This window comes from Alexandromys fortis, unplaced genomic scaffold (genome assembly GCF_014885135.2).
Source record: "Alexandromys fortis isolate MF-2015 unplaced genomic scaffold, M_Fortis_MF-2015_v1.1 scaffold_426, whole genome shotgun sequence".
Classification (NCBI taxonomy): Eukaryota; Metazoa; Chordata; class Mammalia; order Rodentia; family Cricetidae; genus Alexandromys; species Alexandromys fortis.
The window spans coordinates 83333-102046 of NW_026068358.1; the positions used below are offsets into that span (position 1 = coordinate 83333).

Genomic DNA, 18714 nt, shown 5'->3' on the forward strand with positions numbered 1-18714 from the left:
ATATACACACACACACATATATATATATGTATATGTGTGTATACACATATATGCTCTAAGTCTCTCTATATAATATATATATTATATGTAGATGTTTAGCTTAGCAGCCCTCAGAATCAAATGTCTGCTGTAGTCAAAAATTCAAAGACAACACAATAATATATATAATCCAGACACTCTGTGTATTTTCCATCTTTATGTGACTTATTTTTTTCACTCTATTACTTTTTAATATTTATTTTATCACCTTTACTCCTTTATGACTGTTTGTATTCTTTCTTCTCTCTCTCTTAAGCCTCTGTACATTTATCCAACTTATTTATGTGACTCATTCAGTGGTCTTTTTCAACTGAATCTGTTTTATTGTGTACCTGTAATTATTTTTTAACCAGGAGCGCTTTTTTTTTTTCTCCATAATGCTAAACAGGAGTGACTGGACCAACTCTATGGCCCCGCCTGTTGGCTACGCCCCATCCAACATGGTGGAGGTATGTTCCTCTCCTCTGCTAGCCATGCTCACCGCCCCAGCTCCAGGGACGCAGCAGGTCAGTGTCACCATTAAGAAACTAGTAGCATGCTGCTCACAGACCCCATTCAAGTGCAGGACTTCCTAAAAGAACCAGAGCCATCCATGCTGAACCAGGAAGCCATTCCTTAAGGAAGCCTTGCAGTTTTTACTGCTAATACTGAGTCAGGAAGCCACCAGTAAACAAGAGTGCAGATACCAAGAAAGTGGACTTGGCTTCCATTTTTTGTGGGCCTAGGAGCCCTTTTTTTTTTCCTTAAGCTTTTTTATTAGGTCTTATGTGGATCTATGCTCCAGACGCTGGGCGTCATTTTGTAGATAGACTGCTTGTTTTTTTTCCCAGCCACCCAGACCCGAATAACACACAGAAACTATATTAACTACAACACTAACCAATGTCTCAGGCTTATTTCTAACTAGCTCTTCCATCTTAAATTAACCCTTTCTATTAATCTGTACATCACCCCAAAGCTGTGGCCTACCAGTAAGGTTTTGGTGTGTACTTCTCCTTCTGCAGCTATATGGCATCTCCTTGACTCTGCCTACTCTCTCTCTATGTGTTTTCCAGCCTGGCTCTATTCTGCCCATTAACACATACAGGAGAACATTCCATATCATTTTATCATATAAGTCTTTCACTTCCTCAGTTAGAGTTACTGAGAGATATTTTATACAATTTGAGGTGGTTATGAAAGATATTACTTCCCTGCTTCAGTTCCTTTGCCGTTTGTTTCTAGGAGAGTTACTGATTTTGCAAGTTAATTGTGTATCTCAACTACTTTGTTCAGAGTGTTTTTCAGCCATAGGCATTTTGGGAATTTTTAGGGTCTCTTACATATCCTATCACATCATCTGCAAATAAAAATACTTCAGCTTCTTCCTTTCCAGTTGTATCCCCTTGATCTCCTTCTGTTGTCTTATTTCTTTAGCTAAGACTTCCACCTCTCTGCTGAGCAGACATGATGAGAGTAGAAGGCCATTTTCACATGTGTTTTTGTTTGTGTAGATTGAAGTTGGTACTTGGGAACCTGTTCATGGTTTTGTCAGATGCCCTGATAAAAGCACCAATGGAGCACTACTTTTGTTTCCTGCCCAAGGGCAGACTTGGGAAGTTCTGGTCCAGTGCTTGAGTGAACATCATGAGGGAGTCAAGGGAACCTGTCTCTTCAGGGCCACTGTGAGCTCAGTCTGATGTATTCTGTGTTGTTTTTCCAACATTGCTAAATTGTTTTAACAGGATTTTCTCATTCTCCACCTATAAATAGTATTTCAGAGCTATATATCTTAAGGAACTTAAGTATAAGCCATTAGCATATACAAGACATGTGAATCCCAAAATTTCTATGTTTTACACGTCATTCTGGTCACCTTCTCTTTTCTGATCCTAATTGTTGTTCTTGGGTGTCATAGACCAAGGTGGTTTGTGGAAGGATGCTAAAAGAAATCCCACACTAGCTCAGAATTGAGAAATAGAAGGTTATTTACTTAGGGGTACACTCACAAATCATAACCCTCTGCTTAGAGAACAGAAACCAAATCCAGCAACCAGAAAGAGCAGCCAGAAAAGAGGGTAGACGCAGGCTCTGTATCAGCATTTATAGTATAAGAGGCCACGCCCCAATAGGCGGGTAGCCACAAGCTGTAAGACTTCCTACAGCAGTGGTTTAACCGTGTAATGTGCCCTGTCTTAAGCTTCCAAATGCTAGCATCATAAGCGAGTGCCACCACAGAAGGCTGGGAAAGTAATACAATTTTGATCACCAATGTGCAGCTGAGAGAGGTGTAAGAAAATATAGATTAGCCTTCTTTTTATTCTACATCATTCCCCATGCAACTCTTGTTGTCTCAGAGTTAAGTGAATAGATACATTGAGAACAACATAGAGAGCAGAGATGCAAGGTATTATTAATACTTCTTATTTTAGTATCATAGATTAGAGCCATGTAGGTTCTGCTTGCACCAAATAGAAAAGAATAGAATTAACATGGTTCTGTAATAATAATACCATCACCGCTCCTAGTAATGGCTGTGAGCTGTTAGTATAGCATAGTGCTGGGAAGTTGCCTCCATCTCATCTAGAGGGAGGAGCTGCTCAAGAGCATCTATGGAAACTAATATCATCATTGGATAACATTTAGGTTTGGGAGGGGAATATATGGAAAAATACTTCTAATAATGAGACTCTGTCCCCTTGTATAAAAATGTAGCTCATACTATAATGGCACGTGTTCATCTTCCTTGTTTGTTTATGATTGGAAAACTACTTTGAATCAGTCTAGAGGATATATGTCTTGTTCCATTTTTCTTTATATACATATTTAAATGCTAGTACTCCTATTACTTTGAGCTTCCAGAGCATTTATGTACTTTGAGCCCAGATGGGTGTTTGGATTCCTGTACAGATGGAATGAATATCCATAAGAATAGCTACACAACATCTATAAGTGAATTTGCAAGTCCATTAAAAAATCCTGGTTATCATTGACTACAGAGGGAGTTTGAGGCCAGCTTAATAGAAATGACTCTTGTCTCACAAGTAAATAAATACATCAATAAATGGGTTGAAGTACGAGGTGGTACAGATGACATGAAAACACAGACTCCGTGCCCTTTTGTGCTCTCACATATGATGGAAGTTTCAAAATTCAAAATTAATATTGAAATATTTCATCATACAATATTTTGTCATGCTCCATAGGTTTGGGTTATTAGAATTCTAAATATATCTAAAGTGTATTTTACAAGAAAAGTATTTATACTACTCATGAGAATATAAACACATACACCTAGACAGTGGTCTCTAATAGGAGTGTTCCACCCAACACTGCCACCAAAATAGCTATATGTTCGTGATGAGCTAGACTTCTGTTTTCTTGAGTATTTCCTTCAGGAATTGGGTTTGTGGAATGAGACAGATGATCAACAAGCTGAACTGTAAGGTAGGAATAGGGACACTGGAGCGCACAGGCTTAAGTGGAAGTGTGAGGTGGGGGAGTATGGAACACACAAGCTGAATTGAAGGGCAGGACTGGGGAGTTTGAAGCATAAGGTGAACTGAAAGGTAGGGGTGGCTGTAGAATGGTTCATACCTTTGTTCCGAGCACTGGGGAGCAAACTAAGGAAGGATCGCTGACAAGTCCAAGAGGATGAATGACTTCCTTTGTCAGTACCTAGATACATTTTAGTTTTTAAATGATATTTGTTTACTAGCTTGTATGGAAAAGGGCATGTCCATGTCATTGTCCCTGTGTGGATCCCAGAGAACAGCTTGTGGGAGTTGTCTCTCTCCACCATGTAGGTCTTAGGAATCATACAATATCAGAATTCTCAAGCCATCAGGAAGTGTGGTAGGAATTTCAAGTTCGAGGATACCAAACCCGTCATCATTTAGCCACCTTTACACACATTTTCAGTTCACTGACTTCACTGGGCCCTCATACCCCCTTAGTGCCCTCTAATCTGTCACCTCTACAATTTCAGACAATGCCCAGTACCCGTGGATTTTTTTCTCATGCCAATAGTATTTTAAATCCTGTCTTAATCAGTGTACCCAGAGTCTGGCTTTGCTTTTGACACTGTTCAAGACCCAGGCAATTCTATGTAGTAATTCGTTTCCAAACTCAACTCTAATTCTTGTATCGTCTAGATTTCAATCTTGAAATGGCTTTAATATAATATAATGACTCTAATATAATAAGACAGTGGGTACCAGCATCTTGTCACTACCCTCACAGTTCAGGTTTTACTGGTAGTGACTTTTTGATAAAAATACCAGAATGTTGGTTCGTTGTGTAAATTCTTGTCTTACAGCCCCACCATTCTTTTTTTTTTTTTTTTTTTGATTTTCGAAACAGCTTTTTGGTTTCTGTCCTGGAACTGGCTCTTGTAGACCAGGCTGGCCTCGAACTCACAGAGATCCACCTGCTTCTGCCTCCCGAGTACTGGGATTAAAGGCGTGTGCCACCACCGCCCTGCTTAGCCCCACCATTCTTAAGACCATCCCTTAATCTCAGCACTCTGGAGACAGATGGGCAGATTTCTCAGAGTTCTGGGTCTCCCTGTTTTAATTGTGAGTTTCAGCCCAATAAGAATACACAAGTGTAGTACTGTCTCAACAATACAACCCAACAACAAACATAGAAGGGTACACTAAATTGGATAGGCTGGGCCAACGAGATGGCTCAGTGAGCAGTGGTATTTGTTGGCATATGAAGTACATGGTCACCTGCATTCTGTTCCCCAAAGTCACCTAAACACTATAAGGAGAGACTCATCAATGTTTTCTTTTGGCCCCTAAAAGCAGCATGGTATGCACATGATTCCAATATACATCACAGAATATATATATATATGCCAGGAACTGAAACAGGCTGACCAAGGATTCCTTCTAGGCCAGGCAGTTGTTGTAATGAGTTGGGATGTGTGTCCTTTCACCATGAATCCTGAAGATACTTAAGATCTTAAATTTTATTTATGTTTATGGGTGTTTTTCCTACATGCACATTTGTGCCCCACATTTGTGCAGTGTCCTGAAGAAGCTAGAAGATAGTGTCACGTTCTGTGGAATGGCAGTTCGGACAGTTTTGAGATACTGTGTGGATTTGAAGAATTGAAATTTGGTCCCCTGCAAGAAGAGTCTGGCTCTGTACAGGTTGAACCCTCTATCCAGCCCTTTATTCAGGCACCTAATGCTGTACTTTTATTCCTGGGAGCAACTTAGGAATCAAAATTATTTCACAACATTTTGTTGCAGGCTGGTTGGAAAACTTAATTACTTCTTACGCTGTGGCTGGCTGTGTAGCTAGGAGGGTGGTTGCTGATGTCCTTCTCTCCTTTTCTTGCTCTTCAATCTTTTCTCTCGCTTTTTCTCCTATTTATTGTCTCTGCCTGCCAACCCTGCCCACCCTTTCTCCTGCCTTGCTATTGGCCATTCAGTTCTTTATTAGACCGATCTGGTATTTGAGATATGCCACGTCCCACAGCTTCACAGATACAAAATAAAGGAATGCAACACATATTAAAATATTCTACAATAGAACTTGTTTACCCAGATATCAACTTTCTGTAATAATAAATAAATATGGCTTTGGAGAACTACTCAAGGTTTATCCATCAGAGGCTGGACCTTCTTGCTGCCACAGTCCTAAAACTGGAGGGACTTTCTTATTTGATCATCTCGCACGACACAGAACACCTGACAATCCCTGAGTGACTTACCTGCATAGCACTCAGGAAATGGTGCCTTGTCCTCTGTTTTAAAAATATGAAGGACAGAGTATGTAAGACATTGCAGCAGGATGATGATGCCACTCAGGACTGCAGAATAGGGTCTGTCAGATGGGACATGTGAAGGCAAACCTTCTAACACATGGACCATACCTATATAACACCAAATAAGAGTTTGACCGTGGATGGTTGTCCTCTACCTGGTACCTTGTGGAGAACTCAGAAGCATATATAAGTGCTATAGGCATCGGTCAGAAGTGTAGAGACTTAGACATGACATCCAGCACCTTAGCCCCTGCAGGAGTCACTCTCCGGATGGGCACTGAACAGCCCACTCTTGAGATCCCAGATTCTCAGACGTGAGAAGGATCCACAAGTCCTGTCACAAAAGTGCTCAGCGATGAGAGGGTGACAGGAGAGTAGGCATGGTCTGGGTGCTGTGTAAGCGTGGTCTGAGCAGGCCTGAGCAAGAGACAGATCTGTGTGCGACCTGCTAACGGGGTGATCTGACAGATGCTCTATTCACGATTCTTGCTCATTTCATTACATATTTTTTTGCTTTCTGTCCTTTGTTTCTCTTTTCTTTGCTAACTTGGAGTAGTAATCTGTTGAATCTGTGCAACAGTAGTAATCCTTTGAATTTGTTGTTGAAAACAAAGTGTCTAAGAGGTGAGAATGTCCAAGGAAAACTATTTGTTCCTGTTTTACCCCAAGGAAGGTGTGCAGAGATAACCTGATAACTTAGCAGGAAGTTAGCTAAGAAGGCTTAGCTTCCTCTTGTCGTCGTGGCAGTGTGGTGAGGAGTTCTCTTTTGGGCAGTGGTTCTATTACAGCATAGCTGGCTAATGCATTGGCGTTTTCAGCTTTTGTGCTTTTTTGTTTTTCCTATCATTTTTCCATTTTCTATTTTTAGAATTCCGAGTTTGGGCCATTAAGACGTGTGTGAACACCCATGTGACAGCACATGCGTGAAGGTCAGAGGACTGGTTGAAGGCGTGGGTTCTCTCCTGGGTGTTGATCTCAGGCCCTCGGACTTGTTTGCACATGCCTTCACTCACTCAGCCAACTAGCTGGTTCCAGTCACAGCACTCCCTTCAAATCCACCTATATCCATGGATTGGCTGTAGTAGCTCTATTTTCATTTCTGGGGGTAGAAAATCCTGAGTACTCATCACAGAGCCCCTCCAGTGCTTGTTGTATCTGTCCTCTGAGGCCTAAACAGAGTTATTCTGATGGAGGGTCTGTTTAGTTTTCCCAAGAATTTTGTCAACTCCGTGTTTAGCCATCCCAGGCCTTAAACTTGTGATGCTCCCGAGTCAGCCTTCCATGTGGTGGGGTTCCAGGACTGCACCGCCGCTCCTCTCAGCTCTAAATTCATGTGGGTAAGGAGCAGTTTGAGTTCACCTTCTTGGAAAGTAATATAGCTAAAGGTGTACCAATTAAGGTTTTTTAAAATGAACTTTGGTGTCAATCATTTACTTCCTAGTGTGTGCATTTTGTCTTCAATCTCTACTCATCTTTTTCTCCATGTCCCTCCTTTCCATATATTAATCCTTTTTTTTCCTTTTTCATACCCATTTTTATTTTGTGAGGTTGGAGATGAGCCTTTTGGGACCCAGGTCAATCCAAGGCTTCCTCAGAGGCCCTGATGGAAGCACCAAGGGACAACTAGTCCTTCATCTTTGACCAAGAGCAGACATGACAAGATCTGCTTAGGTGCTTGAGCTAGCCTCTTGAAGGAGTCAAAGAAACCAGGCTCTTCAACCCGGGAGACTATAGTTATCAGTCCCATGGCCACTGTGAGCTCATTCTGAGCTATTCTGTTTTCTTGCCAACATTATTAAATTATCTTTCTGTTTACTATCCCCAGGGGACTCAGCCACAGGACATGCATAGAATCATAAACTCTGTATTTCTTTCTTTCTATTTTTTTTTTCTGGATTTTTTTTGAGACAGAATTTCTCTGTAGCCTTTGAGTCTGTGCTGGAACTACCTTTTGGAGACCAGGCTGGCCTCGAACTCACAGAGGTCCACCTGCCTCTGCCTCCCTAGTGCTGGGACTAAAGGCGTGCGCCACCACCACCACCTGGCCCTGTATTTCTATATCAAAAGATAAACCACATTATCTTTCCTTTTTCTAATACAACCAGACATTTAAAGTGAGTTTCAGTGAGCTAAGGGCCAATGAATATGGGTTACTGGTCTGTAGTTACATTAGGTCATACCTTCCCTGTGTCTGTCTATTTTGGTTCCCAGGTTCAGGCCCAAGTGCTGTGGAGGTTGGAGCATGATCCTATATTCATTCCAAATGTCAGACTCAGGAGGGGTTTGAGGATGATGGAGTGGAAGGACTTTGGGACCTGACGAGACCTTAATTTTAATGCGTTCATTATCCAGAGACTCCATTTGGCAGCATCTGCAGCTTCTGCTTTCTTGACCTGGGTGTGGTGCATTCATGGTAATATGCCAGCGATTTTCACTGCCATAGGAGTGGAAAGAATCACCTTGTAGGGTCCTTTCCAGGTTCTAGTGTCCTTGCCTACTCACCTGACCCAGATGGTATCGTTGTGCTGGAACATGGGGAAACTGGTGGTGGACTCGGAGGTCAGCTGGGTCTCATCGGTAGTCCAATCATTATGGAGGACTGGAGTGCCTCTGGTGCTTTGAGAAAGCAAGGGTTAGACAGCTCTGAGCCTGGGAAACCGTGGGGAGGTTTCTCAAACATAATCTCATAGGGGTAAATCTCTCCCCATAGTTCCGAAGTCATTTTAGTTAGTGAAACTGCTGATGCTCCAAGGTACCTGGTTCCATTTTACATTTTTCTGACTGTCATGGATGAGTATCTGTGTCATCAAGTAAGAGAGTAACCAGATCGATGTTGGTGGGTTTCTCAAATTAGAGTCAGGTGGGCCAGTAGTGAGGGCTTAGTGCTGGATCCTACACAGGCATTAGTGTTTTGGTGCTCCTCAGAGGAGGACCTCAGCCATGTCATGATGTGCTGTCAATATAAGATCTTGACCAAGAGTTAAATTGTTTGCTTTCTTTAAACTAGCAGTACCTGCGATTGCTGTTAGTCAGGCAGGCTAACCTATGGCTACAGAGTTCAGTTTTTTGGATAGATATATTATAGGGCATTTCCGTGGCCCCAAAGCTTGAGTTAAAACCCCTTTTACCTTTTGTTTCATAGACAAACAGATGAAAAGGTTTTGAGACATCTGGAAATTCTATGGTTGGTGCAGAAGTCAGAACTGTTATTAAAGCTTCAAATGCCTTTTGTTTAGAAAGTTCAGATTAAGGACCCAGTGCCCACCATTGTGCTGGTGTGTAGACACTTCATCATCCTCACAATCTCTAATATCCAGAGGCAACAATAGCCAGTTGTACCTAGGGACTCTTGAGCCTGTTTCTTAGTGTTGGTGTTGGGTTCTGAAGGATGGCAGCAATCCTGCTCTCAGGCAGTCATTTCAGTATTCCTCTGTTTACCGTTTGTCCATTGTTTAGAGTGGGGTACTGACATCTGTTATCAGTGTGTGAGGCTCAGCAGTTCATTTATGCTGCAGTAGTGTTTCTTTTACAAGAGAGGCTGCCCTTTGTTTGGTGAGCAGCTGTTAGAAATTGAAATGTCATCATGGTATATTTTTCCTTTGATGAATATGCAGTGTCTGTCCCATCTCCTTTCGATTAATTTTGGTTTGAAGAGTCTCACATGCATTTTATATGCTTATGGGTATATTGGGTGAACAATGAGGCCACATTTCCCCCTCTGAAGACTACGGATCAAACCCAAACACTTCACACATGATATGCAAATATTCTGCCACTGAGTGATACTTTATTAGAGAATTTCCTTGAGCTAGTCATTGTGACTCACACTTGCAATCCCCGCACTTGAAAGCTAAAGCAGAAGGATCACCACTAGCTTGAGGCCAGACCGAGCATAGACCAAGACCATGCTCCAAAACCACAAAACAATAATGTCATTATAGGATCAAGATCTCACCAGGGAGCATGGTGTGCAATTCAACAGTGTGTTGTTGAGAAATAAAATGCAATTTTCCTAGGCCAATAGGAGACCAAGTGCTGATGTCTGTTACATGGTCAGACTTGCCACTGGCTAGAGTTAAAAGATTTTAAAATGAGCATGTCACTTCCACTTTATTTTTGCCCCTCAAGAAGTTGCCATTCACCTGTGTATAAAGTCTGGTTTAATTAGTACATTGAATTGACAGCATGAGGGCACGCACCTCTCATGCTACTATTTTGGAGGCTGATACAGGAAGTTCAAGCCTTCTTCCAAGATAAATATGTCTTCTGCTGTTAATAACATTAAGAAACAGTAGCTACATTGTACTTGAAGTGTTCCTGTGGCTGGGAAGATGGTGCAGTGTAAAGTGTGCACATGAAATTTGCAGAAGATAGAGTTTATTTCCCACCCCCAGCTTGCCATTTTTATCAACTGTGCATGAAGTCCATACCTATTTTAGATTTGTGGCTTTTCATAATCCTCTAGTAACTTGTGTCCCATATGTTTTTCTCTTCTCCTGGGACATTCCTTTGTGATTCTTTTTGGTGTGTGTGTGTGTGTTTCTGTCTGTGTGTCTGTGTGTGTCTGTGTGTGTTCCAGTAAACCTTTATTTATCTTTTTTCATTTCATTTTGCATTTCAACCACTGTTCTCTCTCTCTCTCTCATCCCTCCTCCTGCCTCCTATGCCTTTCCCTAGCCCACTCCCATCTACTCCTCCCAAAGGTAAGGCCTCCCATGGGGTGTCAACAAAGCCTGGCACATAAACTCGAGGTAGGACCAAGCCTGTGCACCTGCATCAAAACTGAACACAGCATCCCACCATAAGGAATGAACTTCAAAAATCTAGGTTATGCACCAGGGATAGAACCTGGTCCCACTGTTAGGGGCCCCACAGATAGACCAAGTTATACAACTGTCTCCCATATGCAGACAGCCTATTTCGGTCCCATGCGGGCTCTACAGCTGTCAGTCTAGAGTTTGTGAGTTCCCATGAGCTTGGTTCAGCTGTCTCTGTAGATTTTCCTGTCGTCAGCTTGACCTCCCTTACTCATACAATCCCTCCTCTGTCTCCTCAACTGTATTCCTGGAGTTTGGCCTGGTGCTTGGCTGTAGATCTCTTGCATCTAGTTCTATCAGTTACTGGATGAAGGCTCTATGACAGTTGGAGTATTTACCAATCCGATTACAGGAGAAGGCCAGTTCAGGTACTCTCTCTACTATTGCTAGGAGTCTTAGTTGGGGCCATTCTTGTGGATTCCTGATATTTTCCCTAGCACCAGGTTTCTCCCTAACCCCATAATGAATGGCCCCCTCTATCAAGATATCTCTGTCATTGCTTTCTCACTCCATCCCTCCCCCAACTCGACAATTTCATTCCCTCATGTTTTCATTCCCCATGCCTTCTCCTCTACTACCCCTCTCTCCCCCAGTTTATCCAGGAGATCTTATCTAATTTCCCTTCCCAGGGTGATCCATATGTCCCTGTTAGGGTCCTACTTATGACCTAGCTTCTCTGGAGCTGTGAATTGTAGTCTGATTATCCTTTGCTTTACATCTGATATCCACTTATGAGTGAATACATACCATGTTTGTCTTTCTGAGTCTGGATTACCTCACTCAGGATTTTTTTTTTTTTTTTTTTTACTAATTTCATCAATCTGCCTTCAAATTTCATGATGTCATTGTTTTTTTTTTCAGCTGAGTAATACTCCATTGTGTAAATATACCACATTTTCTTTAACCACTGAGAGTCAGGTACTATTCTGATGGTTTTACCTTTATATGTTATGTGGCTTTTTTCCTTTGTAGCTCTTTATATTCTTTCTTTATTCTGTATACTTAGTGTTTTTATTATTTTGTGGTGAGGGAACTTTTTATTTGGTCTAGTCAATTTGATATTTTTTAAATTTCTTATACCTTAATAGCCATTTTCTTCTTTGGGTTGGGAAAGTTTTCTTATATGATTTTGTTGAATATTCCATGCCTTTGAGCTGGTATTCTTTTTCTTCTATCCCCATTATTCTTTGGTTTGGTCTTTTCATGGTGTCCCAGATTTCCTGGGTGTTTTGTGTTATGACTTTGTTGGCCTTAATGTTTTCTTTGACCAATGAATCTATTTCCTTTATTGTATCTTCAATGCCTCAGAGTCTCTCTTCCAACTTTTACATTCTGTTGGTTATGCCTACATCTGTAGTTCCTGTCCGTTTCCCAGATTTTCCAGTTCCGGAATCCTCTTGACTTGTGTTTTCTTTATTGTATCTATTTCAATGTTCAAGTCTTGAACTGTTTACTTCACCTGTTTGATTGCTTTTTCTTGTTTTTTTTTTTCTTTAAGAAATTTATTGATTTCTTTCAATTTTTGTTTGTCTTTTCCTTCATTTCTTTAAGGGAATCTTTCATTTCCTCTTTTAAGGTCTCTATCATCATCATAAAGTTTTTTAAGGTTTTTTTTTTCTGCTTCTTCTGCATTGGGATGTTCAGGTCTTACTGTTTTAGAACCACTAGGTTCTGGTGGTGCCATTAGGTTTCTGGATGTATTCTTCCAGTGGTGTCTACTAATCTCTTCCTCCAGTTGTTGCAGACAGTGTCTTTGCTTCTTTGTCTCATCAGTGTAGGCAGTGTACTCTCTTGGTCCAATCAGTGTAGGAGGTGTCTGTGTCCCAGGGTACCCCTGAGGTCACAGGAGATGTGAGGGTTTGGGGACAGAGTGGGACTTGCAGTTTACAGGATCCAATGTGGGAGCTGGTGGAGCAGCCAACCCACAGAAGTGTTTTTTTTTTTTTTTTTTTTTGGCAAGGTAGTGTGGCCACGATTGGTGGGGGAGGGGCACAGGGTATGCTCAGGGTGTAGGATCTAGAGACTGAACTGTCCAGCTTGGAGGTCAGTCACTCACCTCTTGGTCCAATTGGTGCAGGTGGTGTCTGCTTCCCAGGGAACAGTGGAGGTGGCGGGGGTTGGGTGGATTTGGGGGCAGATAGGGAGTGGTTGTAGAGCAGCCTGCTCACAGGAGACTTTCCTGCTGGCTGGCAAGTGTTTGCAATTGGAACTTTGTCTGCCTGATATTTACTGAAGTCAGAAGAGAGCATTGGATTCTCTTGACCTGATGATAGGAATAGTTGGTGCTGAGAACTGATCTAGGGCCTCTTCAAAAGCAACAGGTGATCTTATGTGTTGACACAACTTTATATAGTCCATCATTTTTATTTTTTATTTCTTTTAGGCTCAGTATTGACTAATTTTTTGAGAACTCTTTGATCTGTCACTCAGTAACTTACTAAAAATACATTTATTCCTAGAAATTATTAGCCTTACAGTTTACTAGAAGTCAATTCAGTTTGTGATTGAGAAGTACCGAATTGGAGTGAATGTTTTAACTCTATGCAGGACTTTTGAGTGAACCTCTGAGTGTTTTCTATTTGCTTGTCTATTTGAGGCAAGGTCTCACTGTGTATCTCTGACTATCCTGGAAATCTGTGCACAGACCAGGCTGGCTTGGAAATCAAAGAGTATCACTTATCTTTGCCTCCTGAGCTTCAAGATTAGAGGTTGGCACCCCACCAACCTTTAATCTATCTTTTTTTGAAGTTAATTATTTTGATTAAATTTTGCTGATGTATACTAAATAGCGCTAATCTATTTGCATGTCTCTCTGTATATCTTACTAGGCATTTTTTTTCCGGCAATGCCCTAATCTATTTTGTGTCCACAGAAGTAGAAGGCATGAGTCTCCTTTTCTGTTTCCTTTTAAAATGTGTTGGGGACTGAGTTCACTATTTTAAGACCCTATCATAGTATACATTGAACATGATAAATTATGTAAATATATTCTCAATGAAATGTACTTTTGTAATGCAGTCGGTCTCAACATTTCTATTATGTACATATATGGGATACTTTAGGAGGCCGTGACCTATGAAGATGTGCATGTAAACTTCACTCATGAAGAGTGGGCTTTGCTGGATCCTTTCCAGAAGAATCTGTACAAAGATGTGATGCTGGAAACCTACTGGAACCTCATTTCTATAGGTAGGAATGAGCTTTCTGTTACTTTTTAACTTAAGGGGAAAAGCCTTTCTTGGGGATGTGAAAGAAGAAGAATCTAATGAATAAATCAGGCATTGTTCAAAGACTCACAAAAAATAGCAATTTCAATTGTGCCTAATTTCCAGTAATGTATCACATACATTTTCTGATACTCTGTTTTAGGTTGCAAATGGGAAGACCACAATATCAAAGAACATTGTCAAAGTTCTAGAAGAGATGGAAGGTAATTTTCATGTGCAAGCTGATACATATGTACCTTTGAAGAAATGTTAATGTACCCTGAACTTTAAAAAAAAAAAAAAAAGCAACAGTATAAATTAGCACAGCTGTGTGATGGCTATTAAATTCTCACAATACCATGTATCCCAATGTCAGGAAGCTGATCACTGTGTAGAAAGTATTCTTTTATGGATAAGACAAGGAAACAATGCTATGACAGATATCACAATTTTTATCAGCCATACGAGAGGCATGTTGTAGAATTGTTATGCTGTTCAATCATCATTTAAGGTATACACATTGATAAGGTGTGTATGTCCAATAGAGTATGTCCAAGGACTTTTATAAGCAAATCTTCCATATTAAAGCTAGTGGTCCTCATACACTTATATTGAGTGACTTACCATAGTTTAGTGAGAGGAGCACTTTAGGAGAGACAAGGAATTTTTCTTGGTGTAGAATCCTGAATCCATATACCATGTCTGAGGCACAGAATGTTAGACTATATGAATGTAAAGCGAAAAACCTTTTATTTGCTATTGTTCCTTTAATAGGCATATCAACTGTCACTCTGGATACAAGCCATATGAGCATCAGGGATATGGAAAGAAGCAATATACCTCTTTTTCTCCTGGAACAGTTAGAAGATATGTTGTAGTCCCTGCTGCAAGAAGACATGATGGCTGTGATACAAGTTTACACTCTCACATTGGAGAAAACCCTTATGAGAACAAGGAATATGGAAATCCATCTGTCTGTCCTGGTTCACTTTGCTCATGCAGTATGACTCACAGTGTATGTTATACATGCAATCAGTGTTGTAAAACTCTGAGTTATTCCAGTTCTTTTCAAAGACATGAAAAAACTCATATGGGAATAGGAATTGATAAGCTTGATCTTTGTACTAAGGACTTTAGCCATTCCATGTATCTTCAAACACACAAAACAACCAATAATGAAGAAGAGCTCTATCAATGTAATCAGCATGATACAGCCTTTAGATATGATTCCTCTTTGAAAGTACACCAAAGAACTCATTTGGAAGAAAAACCCTATGAATATAATCAAAGTGATAACGTCTCTGCATGTCACAGTCTTCATCAAGTACATAGAACTCATTTTGATGTGAAAAAGTATGAATATCACCAATATGATAAAGCCTTTGCAAGTCCTAGTTATCTTCAAATATATAAAAGAATTTATACTGGAAAGAAACCCTATGTATGTACACAATGTGATAAAGCCTTTTCATGTTCCAGTTATCTTCAAATTCATAAAAGAATTCATACTGGAGAGAAACTCTATGAATGTAATCAATGTGGTAAAACCTTTATACAAAAGAGTCATCTTCACAGACATGAAAGAAGTCATAGTGGAGAGAAACCCTATGAGTGTAATCACTGTGGTAAAGCCTTTGCACACAAGTACAAGCTTCTCATTCATGAAAGAATTCATACTGGAGAGAAACCCTATGAATGTAGTCTATGTGGTAAAGCCTTTGCAGAGAAGTGCAATCTTCTTAGTCACGAAAGAAGTCATACTGGAGAGAAACCCTATGGTTGTAATCAATGTGGTAAAGCCTTTGCACAGAAGAGTGATCTTCGCAGTCATGAAAGAATTCATACTGGAGAGAAACCCTATGAATGTAATCAATGTAATAAAGCCTTTGCACAGAAGAGTAATCTTCGAAGTCATGAAAGAGTTCATACTGGAGAGAAACCCTTTGAATGTAAGCAATGTGGTAAAGCCTTTGCACAGAAGAGCAATCTTCTTAGTCATGAAAGAAGACATACTGAAGAGAAACCCTATCTATGTAATCAACCTGCTCAATCCTTTGCACTGGAGAATAATTTTCTCATTCATACTAGTAATGCAGAAGAGAGACCTTATGAATGTAAGCAATGTGGCAAAACATTTGCAAGGAAGAGTCATCTTCTCAGTCATGAAAGAATTCATACTGGAGTGAAACCCTATGAATGTAATCAATGTGGTAAAACTTTTGCATGCAACAGTAACCTTCGCAGGCATGAAAGATGTCATACAGGAGAGAAACCTTATGAATGTAATCAATGTGATAAAGCATTTGCACGTAAGAGTCATCTTCAGAGTCATGAAAGATGTCATACTGTACCCTACACATATAATCAATTTGGTAGAGACTTTGCATGTAGCAGTCCCATTCATATAAAAGAAAGAACTTATACTGGAGACAAACCCTATGAATGTAATCAATACAGTAAAGACTTTGCACAAAACAGTCCTCTTCACAATCTTGACAGAAATCATATGCAACAAAAACCCAGTGAATGTAATCAGTGTGGCAAAGTCTTTCCTTGTTGCATTGTTCTTCAAAATCATGAAACATTTCACACTGGTGAAAACCCCCATGACCCTAATAAATGAGGCCAAGCCTTACATTCCACATACATTTTTTTCACCATGCTAGCTTACCAGTGCTTGAGAAAGGTTAGTAGAGCCACTCCTTAGTTAAAAGATTGTCTCTTTTCAAGTAAACATATTGCATTCCAAGAATACAGAAACACATGATATTTTGAATAATAAAACGAATTGAAACTGCTAGTTACACTGTCATCCATTATTCGGGGGTCATGCTACTTTATTCTGAGTATGAAATACTTACTCTTGTCCTATTCTCAGCAACACAAAAGAATGGCAGAGAATTTTATCAGTTAATGTGATTGCTGCCAACCCTGATTACCTGATACTGAGTTTCAGGGTGGCTTTAGTGATATAGTGAGATATTTTCTCAAGAAAAATCCAAAAAGGGAATCTGGAAAGATGGCTGAATTTCCACAGGACCCAAGTTTAATTCTTAGCACTCACATAGAAGTTCACAGCTATCTGTAAGTCCAGTTCTAGGGGATCCAACAGCTTCATATAGAAATGCATTCAGTCAAAACACTTTTTCATGTAAAAGACAAAAGTATATGTCACTTTGTGATTTTTTTCCCCCATAGTATAATGTGGATTCATTTCTGCTCAGCTAAGTCATTTGTGGGGGTCATTCACTTCAAGAGAATTATGTTAACAGCTAAAATAAGCAATGTGCAGAGTCCATTTACAAAGGGATTGAAATCCACTCATTCTTTCCCTGTACAAGTAGCAGGGACTTTCGCCACCTGCAAATGGTAAGGCAGAAGAAATAAAGAGGCAGGGATACCTTCATTTTCTGCATTATAATGACATCTTTGTAGCACTGCTGATGTTGGTCGTATAATTTTGGTTCCTAGCACCCATATCAGGTGAACCAGATGTGCCTGTAAATCCTGGTTTGGAGGTCTTGCATGCCTTTCTTGTGCACCCGGTATGTTAATGGAATAAAGGCAGATATGTACATATATATATACACATATATCTGTATGTATGTATATGTATGTGATAGAGAAGAGAGAGACTATATTTCAAAAAATTTTTCTTTATGTAGATGTCATTTTTCTTTCTTAAAATCACTTTTCTTCATGTGTATTGTCGGAACACATGCCTTTCTTGTGCACCCGGTATGTTAATGGAATAAAGGCAGATATGTACATATATATATACACATATATCTATATGTATGTATATGTATGTGATAGAGAAGAGAGAGACTATATTTCAAAAAATTTTTCTTTATGTAGATGTCATTTTTCTTTCTTAAAATCACTTTTCTTCATGTGTATTGTCGGAACACTGTCCTGGATTGAAGTCATGTAAAAACGAGAATTTTGAGTGCTTGTGCTTGCACATCAAGAAAACAGAAGAAGGTAATTGTTACTTAAGATTTTTCAAAGCAGAATTGTTCTTGGAAAGTGTTTTTATGTTCCTCACAATATAGCACTTAGGAGTGAGTTTACTTCATACTACCCATTATTGTTTGTTGTTTTTGTTCAATTAAACTATGCTTTATATGTCTTCATGGAAAAATACGTTTTTGTCCCATGTGGATTGTTTTTTCATTGTATACAGTTTCAGCACACTAAAACTTTACTCACATAATCTTTCTTAACCCTCCCAGTATAAATTATTTGGGGTCTGAATAAAATAGGCTCTTCCACGAGTCTTTAGCGTGCCTCATTTGTCAGCACAGTTCTCCCAGGATCTTCTGTCTCTACAGTGGTGACAAGTGGCTTTTGAACAGGGACCAGAAATTGGCTAAATGAGGAGAGAGTAAGGACTCTCAGAGAAAGAGGTGAGTAAAGAGTAATGGTGCAGAAACCAGAAAGGCTTTGCCTTATCTTGGACAAGCACATCACTTTAAATGTAAGGATGAGCACAAGTATTAAAAGCACAACTATTATACATCATGCGAATTGGTTTTAACTCCTGATTTCCCGAAGATGTCGATTCAGGTGAAGAAGTATGGGACAGTTCAGAAGGAAAATGAAAAAAAACAAAACAAAAAACAAACATATAAAGAAGTGAAAAAGATCCCTGTTCAATTTTGGGTCACTTGGTCATTAACTTGGATTGTTGCCACAATAATTAAGGAAGATATTAATCTTGAGGAAGTGATGCCAAATTCTTGAAATGAATATAAACTTCATGACTAAACTTTAAAATTGATAAAAGAGGCAAAGATGAATTTTTATTTGTTCAGGCAAAGTCGCACTGACATGGGCACAGGTGGCAGCTCCCTCAGCTCTCTTACTGGAGCCTCCTTAGATGCAGATCCTT

At 39.9% G+C, this 18714-nt stretch overlaps 1 protein-coding gene across 3 annotated transcripts in view; it reads left to right on the forward strand.

Annotated features, from left to right (window-relative positions):
- LOC126495391 (zinc finger protein 431-like) overlaps window positions 1-18097 on the forward strand; it is a 20559-nt gene extending 2462 nt beyond the window's left edge. For 2 of the 3 annotated variants that reach the window (XM_050133003.1, XM_050133004.1), the window contains 4 exons: window positions 428-545; window positions 13677-13803; window positions 13984-14044; window positions 14595-18097. In XM_050133003.1, the coding sequence (XP_049988960.1) occupies window positions 428-545; window positions 13677-13803; window positions 13984-14044; window positions 14595-16443 (2155 nt within the window). In that variant the 3' untranslated portion in view covers window positions 16444-18097. The remainder of the gene's footprint in view (window positions 1-427; window positions 546-13676; window positions 13804-13983; window positions 14045-14594) is intronic. The other variant, XM_050133005.1, reaches the window with a different exon arrangement.
- Window positions 18098-18714: the final 617 nt, after the last annotated feature.